Here is a 20217-nt window from a genome sequence, read left to right as displayed (position 1 = left end):
ATCCTCAGTTCTATATCTATTATTTAAATCTATAAAATTATTTACATACCTATCCTCCTCTGCATCCTTATTTTCGGGTGGCGAAGTGCCACCCGAGGTCTCATCCATTATATATTTTTTTAATTACTTACCTAACCTACCTATTATAAACAATAAAGAAAATTAACAAAAGGAACACTAATTAACACAATAACACACAATACACCGAGAACTGCTCGTTTGTATCGTTAAAATCAAACTATTAAAATGCGGAGAATAAAAATTCGTGTCCACACTTTGACAATTGTTTCTAAGCAATAAAAATGAGATTATTTTTTAAGTAGGTAGGTAGTTATGTATCACTAAATATACAGGGTGTTACAAAAAGGTATGTCATAAATTAAATCACGCATTCCGGGGACAAAAATAAATTGATTGAATCCAACTTACCTTAGTACAAAAGTGTACACAAAACAAGTTACAGCCCTTTGAAGTTACAAAATGAAAATCGATTTTTTTTCATATATCGAAATCTCTTAGAGATTTTTCATTGAAAATGGACATGTGGCATTCTTATGGCAGCAACATCTTAAAAAAATTAAAGTGAAATTTGTGCACCCCATAAAAATTTTATGGGGGTTTTGCTCCCTTAAAACTCCCAAACTTTTGTGTACGTTCCAATTAAATTATTATTGTGGCACCATTAGTTAAATACAATGTTTTTAAAACTTTTTGGCCTCTATTTTTAGGTATATTTTGAAGAAGAAGCCACATCACGATAAAAGGTGACTTATCAAAAAAGACTAAGAGGCAAAAAAGTTTTAAAAACACTGTGTTTACCTAATGGTACCACAATAATAGTTTAATTGGAACGTACACGAACATTTGGGGGGTTTAAAGGAACAAAATCCCCATAGAAATTTTATGTAAACATATTAAAAAAGAAGCCGCATCTCGATAAAAATTGGCTTATCGAAAAAATACAAAGAGGCAAAAAAGTTTTAAAAACGTTGTGTTTAACTAATGGTACCACAATAATGAATTAATTGGAACGTACACAAAAGTTTGGGGGGGTTTAAGGGAGCAAAACCCCCATAAAATTTTTATGGCGTGCACACATTTCACTTTAATTTTTTTTAAGATGTTGCTGCCATAAGAATTCCACATGTCCATTTTCAATGAAAAATCTCTAAGAGATTTCGATATATGAAAAAAAATCGATTTTCAATTTGTAACTTCAAAGCGCTGTAACTTTTTTTATGTACACTTTTGTACTAAGGTAAGTTGGATTCAATCAATTTATTTTTGTCCCCGGAATGCGTGATTTAATTATGACATACCTTTTTGAAAGACCCTGTATAAAATACATATTATACTTATCCTTAAGTACGTTTGTTTAATGTTAAAATATACAATATCTTTAAATTTAAATATAGAAAAAATATGGAGTAATTATACATGTCCAAATAAATATAGTTTTTAGCACACATACATATTTTTAGTTTGGGGTATGTGACACGCGATATATATTTTAATATAACACTCTGGCGCCGGGAATAATATTCCTTCATTTGGATGATGTAATACGACTAAGAATTTTTAATACTCGTATTTATGGTCCCTGTACATGTTTCCCCAACTAGTTGGTCCAATGTAAGTTTAAATCGTTCAGCAATAAAAGAAATACGAAATGTAACCATAAAAGGAAGTATCCATAGTTCACAAATGTGGTTCAGAGGTAACAAAGTACATACTCGATTCTGTAACGTTACAAACGTCACATCTTTGCTATTTTATTTTTATATAATTATTTTGTTTTATTTGCTCCATTCTAAATTTTCAGTGTTCATATTTTTGATTAAGACAAGGTGGACTCAGAACTTGGGAGATTGATCTAGTCTAGGGTAAACCATAACTATCATAGTTGGTTGAAATATTATTTTCAATATTATTTCAATTATCTGGGGTAGTTTATCTTAGAACTCTAAGAATGTACCACAAAGTTCATTAAAAAGTTAAATATTAAAATCTATATCATCACGACCATCATCAGCAAAGTACAAGAAATACAACACAAACTGATCCACAATGTAAGATATGAAAAAAATCCACATGTTGGGACAACGCCCATATCAGCTAAGAAACTTACCCAACGGGAAGGAGAAAGAAGCGATTAAGCCTGGGTAACAAATTGTACATACACAAACATTTAAAATAACTCAAAAATGAATACATAACCATTTTAAATTTCGATGCAACACGAAACTACAGCCGCATCATTATTCCAGTTCAATCAGAGAGTGCAACAAGCACCTCTACCGGTTTCGAAACTTAATCTCTCATCAGGAGGCACATATGCTGCTCTCTCTGATCCAACCATGACAATCCCCGGCGTACACTCACGAATTGCAGCGAACGAAATGGCAGGGATGCCCTAGCGGCAACTGCTAACAAAAAACTAAGTTTTCAATCTAATAGCACATAAAACAACATCCAAAAATGTTACTCTACATCCTACCAGATTGAAAACAATGGGAACCTTCTCTGGTAACACCTCCGAGGCTTCTCAGCATCCGTTATGGCTTGCAAATTGTAGAAGCCTCGGAGGTGTTACCAGAGAAGGTTCCCGTTGTTTTCAGTCTGGTAGGATGTAGAGTAACATTTTTGGATGTTGTTTTATGTGCTATTAGATTGAAAACTTTTTATTAATTTAAAATAACGTTTCTTGAAAGTTCAAGACGTAACGTTCTTTTGGTTCAAGAAACGTTATTTTAAATGTTTGTACAATTTGTTATCCAGGCTTAATCGCTTCTTTCTCCTTCCTGTTGGGTCAGTTTCTTAGCTGAGGTGGGCATTGTCCCAACATGTGGAATTTTTTCAGTCTAATTCAATTATACATTGCAGGTCAGTTTGTGTTGTATTTTCTGTACTTTGCTGATGATGGTCGTGTTGAGCAAACGCGCCCAATAAAGATTTTAATATTGAACTTTTTAATAAACTTTGTGGTACATTCTTAGAGTCGAGTACTTTGTTAATAAGAAATGTTATTGTTTCTATAAATGTTAGATAAAAAAAATCAACTATCGATTGTCATGCACACCGTGTTGAAAATGCCTTTTTTTATTTTAGTCTGCTCGTTTCTGGAACATATAATACTGTGCCGAAAAGGACAGCAGTTTTAGTTATAGCATGCTGTTATTTTCAGAATTATTTACGAAGTCTGAATTACTAAGATTGACACCCATAATGACGATTTATAAGACAGTACTCTCACAAGAAAAGCATACAGAAAACATAGCAGTTAGCCAATGAAGGAACACCTCTACCTCTTCATGCAACTGTCTTCAGAAGTGTACCATGAAGTACAATGAATGTGGGAGATACCTATCTATAATGTTATTTTAAACAGATGGTGTAAACTTCTAAAGCTATCTCCAGTAGCTAAATATCTTAAGGTCAACGCGAGGTGCATTTTTACTAGTATAGCTTCCTGCCAGTCAGTGTCTTGTGCTGCAACCAGTGGAGAAACTTGTAGAAAATTTTCAAAATCGGAATATGAAATTACGAACTTCCCAGATGGTTCCGCAAGTAGCTCAGCAAGTTGGTTGTTTTTAGTTTCCCTAAGTCGTGTAGAAAGTTGGCCTATTTTGGACACGTAATAGTAAGGGGAGATCGATATAACATTCTTCAATTTATTATGATGGGTAAAATCGAAGGACGCAGAGGAATTGGTAAAAAACTGGCCTCCTTGTTGAAGAATATCAGGGAGTAGACAAGAATAAAGAAAGCACAGCAATTATTTAGAATAGCTCGAGACAGAGACAGTTTCGCCATGTTAATCGCCAACGTCAAGGGGACTTAATAGGGCACGTTAAGAAGAAGAAAAGAAAAAATGAAAAATGCATCAAGACAGGCATCTTAGATGCAGACATTCCTCTTTCCCTTAAGTTAAGTTTTATTAAGTTAAATTAATTCTTATAATTATTCCCTTGTCCTATTTCGATGAATACTCAGCATCTAGCACCATCTTTTACGCCATTGTTTTTTAATCAGTTTTGTTGCACTTTTCTACAAAAATTGAAAACGCTATACAAATAAATTGCGGTGGCTGCTACAGTCTCCTCATCCATAACCAAATTACAAGTACACCCATTAGGAAAGCCCAATGCAGATTTAGTAACTCCAACAACCTGTAATCACTGTTCATACTTGGCCAAACTTATCTCATTGGCCAACGTGTACTGGGGCACTATACACTTATCAGTGGCGGCCGGTCAGGGTCGGCAGGGTCGGCAGTGCCGACTCACACATTTATGGACACATTGTAGATTTTCTAAATATTTAATTTAATCAGAGTTGATGATATTTGTTTCTGAAAATAAAAAAAAATCTGTTAGATAATACAGACTAAATTTTATTCATTGTTTTTAAAAGAATTCGATCAATCCGATACGTTAAGTGATCCCTACGCGTAAGAAACTTTTCAAATTAATAATTCCAGCCATGCATCCGATTGCGATTGTGTGAATTCTTATTTATAAGATCTGCTTCGACAGGGACGGCAAGCCGTACCTAGATTTACGATTTACTTGTAAGAAGCGCTGTGGAATATAAGCCGATAGGCAACCAATTATACATTTCACCACAATTTCACTCGTATTTGAATGGCAGAGTTCGGCAGATACCAGTGATGTGGGAGAGAGGGGATACGACATAAGGGATGATTTTGTATTTACTAGATGGGACCACTTGATTTGACACTTTTCTGCCGATCGGTGATGGGCAGACACCAGCAGCAGGCAAGCCACGTACCCTGCTAATATTGCGCTCGGGATGAAATTATTTATGAAATAAAGTAGCTTTTGGAATTTTAAATCTCGGTTAGTTTTCACTGTAGCAGATTTTCGTAAACAGCTTTTGGAAGTTTTTAATTTTATTTTATTAATAAAGGCGACAATTTTGTAAGTGATGATATCTCGATCTGTGAAGCAATCGGTTTGAAAACTAAATGATTATTCTTTTAATATTTTTTTACATATTTTTAAGAAAGTGTTTACGCAAACTGATGTGATATTCAATGTTGTTCAGAATCAGTCAACTGACATTATTTATTCCAAAAATAGAATAAAGCTGGCAAAAAATCTCAGAGATAGTAATTTTCAATATATACTCAGTGACGTTTTGGATTCGCTTGATATTTCCGAACACCCCCAAAAAATACAAAAATGCAAAATTGTGCAAATAGATACTCATTTTTTCAAATTTTGAAGATTTGAAAATTTTTGAAGATTTGCAAAAATTTTAAAGTTACGCCAAAGAATTTTTAAAATATCTATTAGACAAGTGTATTAAAACTATGCATCATTCTTTAATCAAATAAACAACTAAGGAAATTGATTAAAAGTTTTATATGCTGATCCAAATATTTTGGGAAGATGGGATAAGTTACAAAATATGTATAATTTTATATACTGCAATTCATTGCAACAAACTGTTCCCGAAATTAATAAATTATTATCATGAATTCTCTCATTGCTACCAATTTTTGCCTTAAATGAACGGGATTTCTCTTGTCTCAAAAGTGTCAAAACGTATTGTTGAAAAACCATGAAACAAAAGAGAATGTCAAACTTTTCTCAAGTGTCAATAGAAAAAAACTATTAAAATCTCTTTAACACATTAATAAATTTTACGATGATGATCCATTTTGCTACGTCCAAACAACATAGACTAAAGTTAGTTTATAAACATGTTTAGGTTCTAAATCTATGTAAAAAAACAAAAAAAAAAAAACAAAAAAAAACAAAAACAAAAAATCTTCTATGATTATTGAAGCCTTTTAATTAGATGGTATACCTATCTGAGGAGACAAAAACCTTGCCGACCCTGTCCCTAAATCCACGAGCCGCAACTGACAGTTATAAATATGTAATTGCTATCAAGATTTGTAAAAATGCATAACTTTGAATAAGGAATATGGAATATTATTTTATTTATTATACTTTACATTTTTTTATGAGGAAGCCACTTGTATGATTCCTGATGATGATGTTTTTAACGTTATTTTTCATGGTTCTATTTCTATTTCAGAGTTAGGAACGTCTGTGACAAGATCAGGAGGAGACTACGCTTACATATACGTTGCATTTGGCCCCCTAGGAGCGTTTCTTATGTTATGGATATCGTTGCTTATCATAAGACCAACAACACAAGCCATTGTTGCCATAACATTTGCAGAATATGCTGCCAAACCATTTTTCCCGGAATGCAAGCCACCTGAAAACGCTATTAGGTTATTAGCAGCTGTTTGTCTATGTAAGTATTAATTCTTTATACAGGGTGGACCAAAGAAAAGAGTCCACCCCGATATTTGGCAGTAGTTATTGGATTTTAAGGGAAAGCCGAAACGGTTCGATTTTTATTTTTATATTGCTATTTTTTGCATATATTTCATACTAGTGACGTCATCCATCTGAGCGTGATGACGTAATCGATGATTTTTTGAAATGGGAATAGGGGTCGTGTGGTAGCTCATTTGAAAGAGTGTTCAATTCTCTATTCAAATCTAATAACTACTGCCAAATATCGAGGTGGACTCTTTTCTTTGGCCCACCCTGTATAATTATTATTATTGTAAATATGTATAGATCAGTTGTCAGAGATTTATGATCTCTAAAAACGAGAGGAACCAGCTGAATTTTGCTCAGAATGTTAATTTTGAGACCCAGCTTCACCCTAAAATCACCCTAGTAGAAGAGGACGAAAAATATCGACTTGCCAAGAATATGTACGCCTTAGAAAAAATGTTTTAAACATGAAATATAGCAGAGGTAATTTTAAACAAAAATGTTTATTAGTACTTTTTATGTAGAATGATCCATTTGCTCAGAAACAACGCTTGAAGCGACCGGGAACAATTTTTTAAATAAAATTTTGCCGTAAATGTAGTCATGTTCTATAAAGCTGACCGGTCAATGGGAGTGATAAGTTTTATTGATCTCATGAGAATCGTTAAAAAATGACAAAAATCGTGCATCGTTTATTTGTTTAACAGTTTTATAGAAACTGACTTCATCTGTAGCAAAGTGAAAAAATTGCATACGAAAACTGTACTCTTCACCATTAAAAAGCATTATGATTTTTGTCGATAGGGGATTCTGATAGAGGTTCACAATAGATACAATATCGATACTTTTTAAGTATTGTATTGGTTATGCCAATGAAGTATCGTATCGTGTACCGTTATTGGCAATACATACTTTCTTATAAAAATATTGTATTGTTAATGATTTCGATACGATATCGATACAATACTTGATAAAATATCGACATATAAAGGATTAAATTAAATAAAAAAAAGATTCTTTATTCATTTATCACTATCATTATTTAAATAATATCTTAAAATATACAAGAAATAGGATAAATTATATTGTAACCTCACAAATATTATCCTTTAAAGAGCTCTTCATCCATCTGTTCACACAAATGATTTATTTGATACTGTTGTCTTTTAAAGATCTTTTATTCGTTAGTACCTACCAGCGCTGCTTCAGAAAAAAGCCGCTCGACTGGTACTGACGTCGGTTGGACACATAAAATATTGCTAGTCTACTGAGATAAAACGGAAAAACACTACTAATAATAAAATATGTTTGTGTCTGGTCTTCTTTCTTGCACTAACGGAGAGCATACGCGCTTGTGCGGTTGTGCGTCTTATAACTCTTATAATATTTCAACTGTATAATAGGCCTTATGCAACACTCACGTGGCGTTTTATTAATTTTTTCTCGATGTCGATATTCCCAATAATATCGAGGTAAGCATATCAACAATACAAAAGTACCTATTGTATTGATTTCCGATAATGAGTATCATATCGACAATAATATTGCTATGATAGTTATTGCATCGGTATTGTATTGAATTTCGATACGATATCAATACAATATCGATATCTTTATCGAATATCGTGAAGCTCTAGATTCTGATAAAAAAATATCGAATTTTTTACCGTCGCGTCGAGTTGATACAAATTTTACTTAATAGTTATTTTCCTAACAAGTGCAGAAAGTCATTCTTTTCCGCACGCGACTGCAGTTTGCCGAACGACGCGAAGCGGGAGTTCGGCAAGCAGTCGAGTGCGGAAAAGAGACTTTCTGCAAGAGTTAGGAACAATATTTTTTCTAAGAGTCTTTAAAAAATTACCAAATCTTAATCAATTAATTTAATTAATATGAAAATACATACACAAATTAATTCTTTGACAAGGTTGTCAAAACCAAACTTTCAATATAATTAGTTAGCATGACGACGATCTTGGTTTCCATGACGATGATTCAAAACGACTGTTATTGTCTACCGATTTGACTTTCGAATATTATGTCAAAATAATTTTATTTCATCGAATTGTCGCGTTAATTTCATTAAAACAGGAACACAATAAGATATATTTGAAATAAATTAGTAAATAATATCTAAATATTAGTTTATTGCATATATTATAATTACTTTAAGGCCATATTAACATATCTAAATTAACACGCGTGCGGAAAAGTAAAAACCGCGTGCGGAAAAGTAACACGCGTGCGGAAAAGCAACACGCGTGCGGAAAAGTGAAACTTTCTAAACTAAAATGCGTGCGCGAAAGTAGACATTTTTGCACGCTCGTAGAAAAAATAATTATTTCGCGCGCCTAACTGTGTGTGTGTGTGTGTTCACAAAGAGGGGATGGCATTAGTCACGCCTAACTGACATTCAAAATCGCCGGTCGCTTTAAGCGTTGTTTCTGAGAGAATAGTTCATTCTACACAAAAAGAGCTAATAATTTTTTGTTCAAAATTATCTCAGCTACATTTCTTGTTTGAAACAAGATTTTCTTCGACACACAGTAAATTAATGTAATAAGATACGAGTTACATAATCTTATTCCTCATATTCTGATATAAGAAATTATGTTACTTATCATTATATTGTTAAGATGTGACTATTCAAGAGAGACGTATCCAGTTCATTTCGTGAATTTATCCAATTCTGTGTTCGTCACACAATTTAATCAGACTAACTAGTTTAATCTATGACTCGAAGCAGTCTCCGGAAAATCGGGATTTATGTTGAATAGGCAATTAATGACCCTTATAATAAACTTCAAACCCATTTCTGAGCATCCTTAATAGGCCAGTACATGAACGTCAAATACGGTGATATCGTGTAATTTTCAGTGTCTTCACTGAATTTCATGAAAATTTGGATTTGGGTTCCTGTTACTCTTACTTTTTACTCTGGGCTAATTAGCAAATATCATGGAAAAGTTATTTACCAGCAATTTTATTGCTACTTTTTTATAAACAAAATGGCGCCGACAAATCGTATTTTTTTCAATTATTGCTCTATAACTCCGAAGATTTTAACTTTACAACAAAAACACCCAAATAAAAATTCACCGCAATTAAATTTTGCATAGAGATATGTTTTTCACGATTTGCTCCGACGAAAATTTTCCTCGGAAAATGCGGGTTTTCCTAACAAAAACTCTAATTTTCAAATAAAGTGTTAGGTAAGTAATTATTAATCAATAATTAAATAACTTAGTGACATCAAAGCTTTCTTGATATAGATTGTAATTCCAGAAGCCGGTGAAAATTAAACGAATATTTTAGCAACAATTCAATTGTTAATTAACAATTTACGATCGCAATAATAACCAAAATAATAATGATACATTGATCAAACTTATAAAGATTATAAAGATGAGATGCTTATTTAATATTTTATCGACAAAATATAAATTTTTCTTTTTTTTGCATAATCTTTAAATTTTCAAAAAAAAAAAGATTTAATACACTGGTCTAATTAGTAAAGTACAAAGAAAGCTTATTTACCAGCAATTTTGTTGCTGGAATCGAATTATAAGATCCTATATATTATTAATATAAGTATGCAAAGTCCGCAGATAGCGTGCTACTTTTTTATAAACAAAATGGCGCCGACAAATCGTATTTTTTTCAATTATTGCTCTATAACTCCGAAGATTTTAACTTTACACCAAAAACACTCAAATAAAAATTCACCCCAATTTAATTCTACATAGAGGCATGTTTTTCACGATATGCTCCGATGAAAATTTTCCTCGGAAAATGTGGGTTTTCCCAACAAAATCTCGAATTTTCAAATAATTTTTTTGGGCCAGTAATTATTTATCAATAATTATATAGCTTGGTGAAATAAAAGCTTTCTTGGTATAGATTATAAATTCAGAAGCCGGTGAAAATGAAACGAATATTTTAGCAACAATTAAATTGTTAATTAACAATTTACAGTCGCAATAACAACCAAAATAATCATGAGACATTGATCAAACCTAGAAAGATTATAAAGGTGTGATGCCTATTTAATATTTTGTCGACAAAATATAATTTTTTCATTTTTTTGCATAATCTTTAAATGTTTAAAAAAATTGTTATAAACAAATTAACATTTCTCAGAAATTATTTGTTATATTCTAATTTTAAAAAATACTTAAAATGCGTATTTCATAGGTCTTGAAAATGAATGCTTTAAAAAATTTTTCCAACCATTTGCAAAAAAGTTATGAAACAGCAAAATAAATATACGATTTCTCCGTTGTTTATAATTTGTTTTAATTGTTTCAAAGCTTAACAGTGAGTCTATGGTACAATCTAATTACTCACAAAGAATGTCAAAAATTTGTGCAATGGTTATATTTTAATCAAAGATTAAAAATACTTTTTTTGTAATTTTTAGCGCAAAAGTAGGCCAGATACAGAGTCGGAGCTAAAATGTTCACTCGAAGCGACTGACACGCAGCATTCATTATTTTTATTAAAAGTGTACGTCGCGCGGCCGATCGTCGCTCCGAGTGAAAATTTTAGCTACAGTACTGTATGAGTCTACTTTCGCGCGTGTAAATTACAAAAAAATATATTTATAATCTTTAATTAAAATATAACCATTAAACTGATAATCGATATTTCTTTGTAAATAATTAGCTTGTACTTTAAACTCACTTCTACGCTTAGAAAGAATTAAGAAAAATTATAAACACCGTAGTAATCGTATGTTTATTTTGCTGTTTCATAACTTTTTTGCAAATAGTTGCAAAAAAGTTTTAAGGCATTCATTTTCAAGATATTTGAAATGCGCATTTTAGCTATTTTTTAAAATTATAATATAGTAAAAACTTTCTGAGAAACGTTAATTTGTTTATAACTATTTTTTTTAACATTTAAAGATTAAGCAAAAAAATAAAAATTTATATTTTGTCGACAAAATGTTAAATAGGCATCTCATCTTTATAAGATTTCAAAGTTTGATCAGTGTATCATAATTATTTTGGTTATTATTGCGACCGTAAATTATAATTAACAATTGAATTGTTGCTAAAATATTCGTTTAATTTTCACCAGCTTCTGGAACTATAATCTAAACCAAGAAGGGTTTTAAGTCACCAAATTATTTAATTGGTAGATAATTACTTATCTAAAACTTTATTTGAAAATTAAAGATTTTGTTGGGAAAACCCGCATTTTCCGAGGAAAATTTTCGTCGGAGCAGATCTGGAAAAACACGTCTCTATGCAGAATTTAATCACGGTGAATTTTTATTTGGGTGTTTTTGTTGTAAAGTTAAAATCTTTGGAGTTATAGAGCAATAATTGAAAAAACACGATTTTCGGGCGCCATTTTGTTTATAAAAAAAGTAGCACACTATCTGAGGACTTTGCATACCTATATTATTAATATATAGGATCTTATAATTCGATTCCAGCAATAAAATTGCTGGTAAATAACTTTTCCCAAAAATGGCCTATTCTCCGATAATATTCAGCCCAGACTATTTGGACTTGTGCCGTTGGATGCTTTGGGTGAAAGCCACCCCTTCTCGGAGGTGAAAGAACATACGTTCAAAATAAGTCCGAAAATGGATAAACTAATTCTAAGCAACTTTTGTTCTGTAGAGCTTTTTCGATACGAAGTCGATATAACGGGCGAAGATAATATAAACCGAGCGTGGAATTGGTTTAAACACCTATTACTAGACTCAGCTAAAAAGTATGCGGAATAAGTAAAACAAACCTCACGAAAAAAGGTTTCCGGACTTACTTTAACCTTTGTCGAGCGGTATAATTTTACACCGGTAACAGACGCCATAGGTACAATTGTACCTTTTATATATTTTCTTAAAGATTCCTTAATCTAAAGGGAAATATTTGTTAGTTTTAAGGTAATATTATTTATTACTAGTATACCTAATTGGTTAAAAATTATTTAATATTGCAATGAATAAATAATAATATTCGGCAATTTGTTCTTGTACGGATTTACAAACAAAGATTAGAAGCCGCTTTTAAGTGACAAAGTGACTCCTGTTAACTATCGTAAATTATTGAAATTACTGCAACAATAAACTTGGAAATAGTAGTCGTAAACAAATTCTAGGAAGAGTAGCATTGTATTGTATTTTAATTGGAGACATAATATATTTCATCCACATTTAGTTATTTGGTTTTTGTCAATACGTGTTTACTTAAAAATTATCATGAGTAATGATGATTCTAAATTTAGTTTACCGAAATGCCGACAACAGAGATATACATAGAATAGAATCAACAAAGAAAACTTGTGAAAGATGTGGAATATGGAGTTTCTGCCACTAATACTTGCAGCAATGTCTCGTGATCGTTTTCCATGCTAAGATTTATAAGATTTGACAACGAAAATACCCGCCAATAACGCAAAAAATCCGATAAGGCTGCACTCGTACGAGATACCTGGACAATGCTGAATAAAAATGTGCACCAAGGCTACAAACCATCAAAATGCATAACCATAGATGAACAACTGTTTCCGTTTAGAGGCCGCACACAATTTACAAAATATATATCTCACAAACCCACTATACATGGTATTTTGGGTTTGTAATCCATCAAATCCCATACAAATTCACCTTTATATTTGAAAAACAGCAAATGGTTCCCAACAATTTAATGTTGGCGAAAGAACAGTTGTGGATCTGGTCACGTCTTGTAAAGTTCCTGGGCGAAATATTATCACAGATAACTGTTTACCAGTTTTGAACTAGCTAAAGTCTAGAATTCATGTCAGAATGAGGTTAGTGGGCTCAATTAGAAAAAATAAGAGATTTCTACACATCAATATGCAAGCAAGCAAGAAAATAACTATTGTTTCCACAAATCTTGCATACAATAATAAATGCTCTTATTTGCTAAAGAAAAACAAAGCATTAGTGTTACTCTCGTCCATGCATATAACAGGACAAGTAATTAGCCGGAAATGATTGAGTATTAGAGTAAAACTAAAGAGATGTTGATACCATGGATAAAATGCTGGGTGAGTATACGGTCAAACGTCTAACATTGCTTTGGCTCTTGAACTTTTTTTATAACATGACTGACGTCACTGGCCTAGCATCCTACATTATATCGAGATCGAGAGCACAATCCATTACAAAAAACAAAGGACCAACCCAAGAAGTTTTTGAAGTATCTTTCTAAAGATCTTTGTCTTGCTGTAAATACTCTTCCTCAAGTATCTCACAGCATTCGTGGATATACTCCAATAACCGGAAGTTGCCATGTTTGTCAAAACGAACGAAAAAAAAAACAACCTAAAACGAGAAAGAGTTGTGTAGTATGTTTTCTACCTATGTGAAACACACATTCTTTATCTAAAACGACATGCATGTGTTGCGAAAATCCACACTACCATTCATTTTTGTATTCTGGTTCTAATAAATTATCATTTAAATACAAAATGTATTGATATTTTATGACATTCATTTAAGAAAAATCGAAGGTAACAAATGTACCTATGCCGTCATTTTACAAATGTACGTACATTTTACATACATTTTACATTTACGTACATTTTACATTTTTTAAAAATAAACGTACATTTTACCTACGCCGTCGTTTATGGGGGTAGGAACAATGTAAGCCCCCTGCTGGGAACTGAATAAAGATTTCAATATTATATTTGGCTGACGTAATCTACTCGATAAATGTAGAGATTTCACAAAATTTCAAGTCTCTATCTCTTTAACAAAAAAAGTTATCACAATCTGAAAACTCAAAAGTTACAATTGTAGCTATGCCGCCCGACGAAGGTTAAACGTATGTGTTTTCACCCCCGAGAAGGAGTGGCTTTCACCCTCAAATAAAAGCAGCCCTGGACTCAAGTCCAAAAGTGAAGTAGATGGTAAGAGAAACCTAAATCCAAATTTTGAAGCAAATCCGTTGTGAGGAGGAAAATTTCCAAAACGGTCATTTACTGGTCTATAAAGATGAATAAATGTAAAGCAAGTGAAATTTTGTCGAAACAATATTATAGTCCTTATAGTAACTCCAGATAATTAATGATTTTTAATGTTTGATTGTGTTCTCTTTCAGGTCTGTTAACTGCTGTCAACTGTTTGAGTATTAGATGGGCCATGAGAATCCAGGGTGTATTTACTTATGCTAAAATTTTGGCTCTAGTGGGCATTATAATAATGGGAGTATATCACTTAGCGAGTGGTAAGTCTGTAAGTCTGTCAATGTTTCTAAAACATATTAAGACATTTAACTTTAAACTTAAAACAGTGTTTCTGTTTTAAACTGTCAATGTTTCTAAAATATATTAAGACATTTAACTTTAAACTTAAAACAAAACTTAACATGATATACAAATACTATTGTTACGTTTTTCTGTTGTTTCAGTGAAACAAACGTGATTTAAGGGTGGTATGGTTTGAAAATTTTGATAGTTTCGATTTTTTAAATTATTTTTTCTACAAACATGTTAAAAATGCATTTTTTAGGAGCCTTAAAAATGCCACTTTAAAGCACTGGGTGCTTTAAAATTTTTAAGGCACTGCAGTTAAAAGTAAAATGTCAAATTTTGAAAGCAAACGTCAAAATATTTATATTTCATTTTTATTTATTAAGTTTAAAATATTTGCCGATATCTACGTCGCTATTTATCGGTGCTATACGTAGCACAGATTTGATCATCGAATAATTCGACCACAAAGATGATGCCTTCCACACCTTTGCTTTCTCCTCAAAATACTTCCCATATTTCCCAGAAACGCCTTTCGCTTCACAACATTTCTCAAACTTATTATAAGGTGATATCATATTGCATTTTGGATTTCCTCGGCAACAAATCCAGAATAGCTCGACTGGCCGTTACCTCTATATCTTGAAATTGATCTTTTTCTACGATATTTTCTTGCATTTTAACAAAAAATCCACAACCGCGTTTTAAAAAACTAACAGACGTCTGACAGATGCTTTAAAACTTCCGTAAACAATTAAGTCAACAATGGTTGCTAAGGTCCGTAATATACGATGCAATTTAAAACTATCTCCTTTCAATGTATTAAAGGTTTTTTAAAATTTAAATTAAACTGTATTATTGCATTTTTAACACGTTTGTAGAAAATATATTGTATGGTATAAGGGTTAAAAGTACATTTATAAGGCACTCATGTGAATTACAGAATTCGCTTCGCTCATTCTGCAAACCTTCACATGCGTGCCTTAAAATTGTACTTTTAACAAATTGTACAATTGTACTTTTAGGCCAGGGTAATAAGACAAAAATATACCCTGTTCGTGACACTTCAACAGCCAGGGTACTGAAGCGTTTTTTCTACAGGTAATACCTATAAGAACAAATTGTAACTATTTCCTGTGTAGGATCTGGCGGCCATTTTTATTTATAAACAATTTAGTGTCAAAAATGGCCTTTTTCCCTTTTTTTTTCAAATTAATGGAAAACAGTAAGAATTATGGTTTTCTTAGTACAACCATCTTCAACAATAACTATTGTAAAAATAAGTATAGAGCTTTGAAATTTTTGTCAAATGAGGGTTTTGTGGTGCTTAATATGTGACAAAAATTTCAAAGCGATTCATTCAATTGTTTAAATTTTATTCAAATTGTTTATCCCAGAGAGCTTTTTTGCAATAACATAAGTCAGAAAAAAATAATGTTAGAACCATTCTACAGGTGTAAAATAAAAGAGCATGAACTTAACTTTCAAATTGGTTTAAAAAAAAGTGAATAAAAAATGCATTAATTAGTAATAAATAATTACGCAAAAGTATCGGCAATTTCTCTTTTTTGAATTCTTTAAATTTTTGAAATCCTTTTTTCAAAAAAATCTATTTTTTACCGTTTTTTAGGTGCATAACTACCAAATAATGTTATTTCTATGATTATTTCATTCATAGGAGATTCTGACCAATAGAAAGCTACAGAAATAAAAATTAAACTGATAATTTTTGATAATATCCCGTAGTCAAGTATATAGTATATTACTTCAGATGCCCTTCGTTGCTACGAAAAAATACATTCAGTGACATTAATGACAATTAATGTTTTAAAAATTATAAAAGTGATGTCTTTCAACCGTCAAATATTTATAACAACTGTGTGTTTAATTGTACTAATTTGTACTTACACAAATAAATTACAATACAATTTTGGTTTTGAACAGTTTTATTCATGAAATACAGTAAAACCTACGTTAACCGAAACCTTTTTAACCGAAACATCGTTTAACCGAAAAGATGACAATTTCAATAATTTCGTTAATAAAAATTAATTTTTTATCGCAAAACAGAAAGAATTCGATATTAATTTGTCAAAATCCTCAACGTTGCTCGGTCATTACGAAATCATCTCATAAATCTTTTAATACCAACTTTAACCAACAATACTATGTAATTTGATACAAGAAGAATACAAAAAACAATGTTATTTTTAACAGAAATTCTTGTTATCCGAAACGGCCTCTCCCCCAATTATTTCGGTTAACGGAGGTTTTACTGTAATCGCAACAAATTGCACTCGATCTCTAAAATTATTATCGAATTTTTGCCCTCGTGACACTTTGACATAATTTCACTCCCCTTCGGGTCGTGAAATTAGATCTGTCAAAGTGTCACTCGGGAAAAATTCGATAATTTTAGAGCTCTTGTGCAATTACTACTGATAATTGATGAAAAATTGTAATAAATATATATAATTTTTAATATAAAAAATAAAAAGTTTATAAGGAAAAATTTAACATACTCTTCCATAATTATTTTTTACTAATAAATGCATTTTTTTAATCACTTTTTTTAAACCAATTTGAAAGTTTAGCTCATGCTCTTTCATTTGACACCTGTAGAATGGTTCTAACATTATTTTTTTCTGACTTATGTTATTGCAAAAAAAAGCTCTCTGGAATAAACAATTTGAATAAAATTTAAACAATTGAATGAATCGATTTGAAATTTTTGTCACATATTAAGCACCAAAGAACACTGATTTGACAAAAATTTCAAAGCTCTATACTTATTTTCACAATAGTTATTGCGAGATTAATTTTTTTGAAATTTCGACCTTTTTTCGCAATTATATTAACAATAAATGAGTGTATTAAATTTTGTGATCCGTCGTTCTGAAGCTTTTTCAATTCTTTCGAAGATGTTTGTACTAAGGAAACCATAAGTCTTACTGCTTTCCATTAATTAAAAAAAAAAAAAGAAAAAAGACCGTTTTTTGACACTAAATTGTTTATAAATAAAAATGGCCGCCAGATCCTACGCAGGAATTAGTTACAATTTGTTCTTACAGGTATTACCTGTCGAGAAAACGCTTCAGTACATTGGATGTTGAAGTGTCATGGAAAAAACCTTATTACCCTGGACTATTTTAACACCTATATCATAAATAACTATTAAATAAATGTACCTAATTTCAAGAATACTCTCTGAAAATTTCAGATTGATCGCAGCAAGATTACTGCATATACAGCATGTTGAATAACCCTACCTTCGGCTCTCTATGCAGCGGCTTCGCGCCAACGAGCTTGAGCTTAGTGAGAGACGTTCAACAGCTGTTCCCCTTTTCTTTTGTAGATTACTCCGCGATTCAAAAACATATTCCAGTGTGTATTCCTAGAATCGATTAATTTTTGGCCATCGTTTTTATTTCTTCAAGAGTCTTCAATACCCTTTATTCCTTCCTATTTCTTCGATATCCTCTATTCACTTCCTTCCGGGACAAAATTTTTAATCATAATAAACGAGAATCACTTGAAGGTGAACAACAAAGCTTCAGGTTTTTTTGCATTTTCTTTGGGGTCCCAAAATTTATATTCTCAGCAAAACTCAGTTTTTTCCTATGATTTTTAGAGGTTCAGTGGTATTTTTTCATCTCTGTAGACTGGAGTACTATGAGTTAAGTTTTAAATAAAACTTTTAAAAAGATATTTTTTGTTTTTGTGTTATAACAATGGATTTAGAGATAAAACATTATATAAATGTTTTATTTTTACCAATTAACTTGTATTAATTTCACAAGAGATTGTAAAAACATAAACTTCTTACGCACTAGAAATAGCTTTGTTATTGTAGTAATAATATTACGTTTGCGATAATGAAAGCAGGATAAAAACTTAAATGTTGTGGTTGATTGCTTAGAGGATCGTAAATATGGCAAGAGTCAGAATAATTTTATAAGATAATATTAAGAGGCTACATCAGCGCGCCATCAAGACGGAAAACGCGTTCCAAGATATCAGCTTTAATACTGAATATTTTGTCGAGTTATTTGGAAATGAAGAAGATTTAAGGCGTATGAATAGAGAACTTGAACTGATAGTCCAGTCGGGTTAGACGAATAACAGGCCTAACCTTGCATTAGGAGCTGGCCCAAATTTTATTTTTCTAATCTATAGCGGGGGTCAATAGTAGTGTAAATTTAAAATCTCGACTGAATTCCGTCGTTGCGTTAGCCGTAATCTGGAGTTTAAACGAGAACCGTTTTTGCTCAATAGCTCCGCCATTTTTAACTTTTCGACAAAAAGTATAACAACCAAAATTGTTAAAAATATGATTTTCTATCATTTCTATTCTTACAAATTTTTCGTGCCGTCGATATTTTCCGAATTATGGCGGAAAATAGTGACAGTTAGAGCATAATTATTGAATTATCTCGTTTATTATTAGTTTTACGACAACAATGTTCCTATACAAACATAGAGAGAATTAAATTCTACATAATTTTGATTTTTTTCACTTTTTTGCTGAAATTGATATTTAAGGTAGGTAGTACCTACGTATGCGGTAATGGCGCGAACGTAAGACCTGATTGATTTTGTAGCCATTGCTTTTGTTCAATATCTACCCATTTTCAACTAAAATTGTTCCAAATATGATTTCCTACAATTTCTTTTTAACAATTTTTTTCATGCGGTTGATATTTTCCGAATTAAAAAGTGGTGGGGGGAACATAATTACTGAATTGAATCTTTTTTCCGAGCTGCCCCAAATTTTATAATTCTATCCTTTAGGGGAGACCAATAGTTGTGTAAATTTAAAATCTCGACTGAATTCCGCGGTTGCATTAGCCGCCATATTGATTTTAAAGGAGAACCGTTGTTGCTTAATATCTCCGCCATTTTCAACTTTTCGACAAAAACGGTAGGAACTAAAATTGTTGGAAACGCAATTTCCTACAATTTCTTTTCCACAGTTTTTTTATGCGATCAACATTCTCCGAGTTAAGGAAGAAAATAGTGGAAGGGGAGGGGAAGCATAATTATTGAATTGTCTCATTTATTATTAAATTTACGACATAATTGTACATAAACAAAAATAAAGAGAATTATATTTTATACAATTTTTTAAACTTCCAATGAAACACCAACCAAACTAAGTACATAAAAGACATAAATAATAACTTATATGCATTAAGTTCACTTAATTTTATTAACTATTATAGCGGGTTTTATTGGTTGAATTTGTCTGTCGATAATTAAGTTTCATGTCAGCTAACATATCTTAATATTTCAACAATTTTTTTTAAATTTTGTACCCTGTTGGGGGGGATATCCCCATTCACCCCCCCTCGTATACCCGCCACTGGTTATCTCGAAAAATTGTATGTGTGTGTGTGTGTGTGTGAAAAAATGGCTTGGATGCGGGTTCGTTAGCCACAGATTTTTATTTTATTTTTACCTCAATTTATTAGTTTTGTTATATTCCCACCTATCTGACTCAAATGACTATATTTGTTTCTTTCAAGTAGTTTATGAGTAATTTAAATATTTCCATTTTATGACAACTTAGTAGATATTCTATACTAATTGGAAAATGAACTTGTGTTTGTCGTAAATTGTAATACAATTGATTTGTATTATAATTATTTATTTATAATAA

General features: G+C 31.6%; 1 protein-coding gene across 2 annotated transcripts in view; it reads left to right on the top strand.

Annotated features, from left to right (window-relative positions):
* The window catches only part of LOC126889459 (Y+L amino acid transporter 2), a 190646-nt gene that overhangs the window by 105790 nt on the left and 64639 nt on the right, over positions 1-20217 (top strand). For both annotated transcript variants that reach the window (XM_050657781.1, XM_050657780.1), the window contains exons 2-3: positions 6070-6294; positions 14408-14533. In XM_050657781.1, the coding sequence (XP_050513738.1) occupies positions 6070-6294; positions 14408-14533 (351 nt within the window). The remainder of the gene's footprint in view (positions 1-6069; positions 6295-14407; positions 14534-20217) is intronic.

This window comes from Diabrotica virgifera, chromosome 8, assembly GCF_917563875.1.
Source record: "Diabrotica virgifera virgifera chromosome 8, PGI_DIABVI_V3a".
Classification (NCBI taxonomy): Eukaryota; Metazoa; Arthropoda; class Insecta; order Coleoptera; family Chrysomelidae; genus Diabrotica; species Diabrotica virgifera.
The sequence above is the reverse complement of the archived record's forward strand: the minus strand, read 5'-3'. Positions and strand labels throughout refer to the sequence as shown.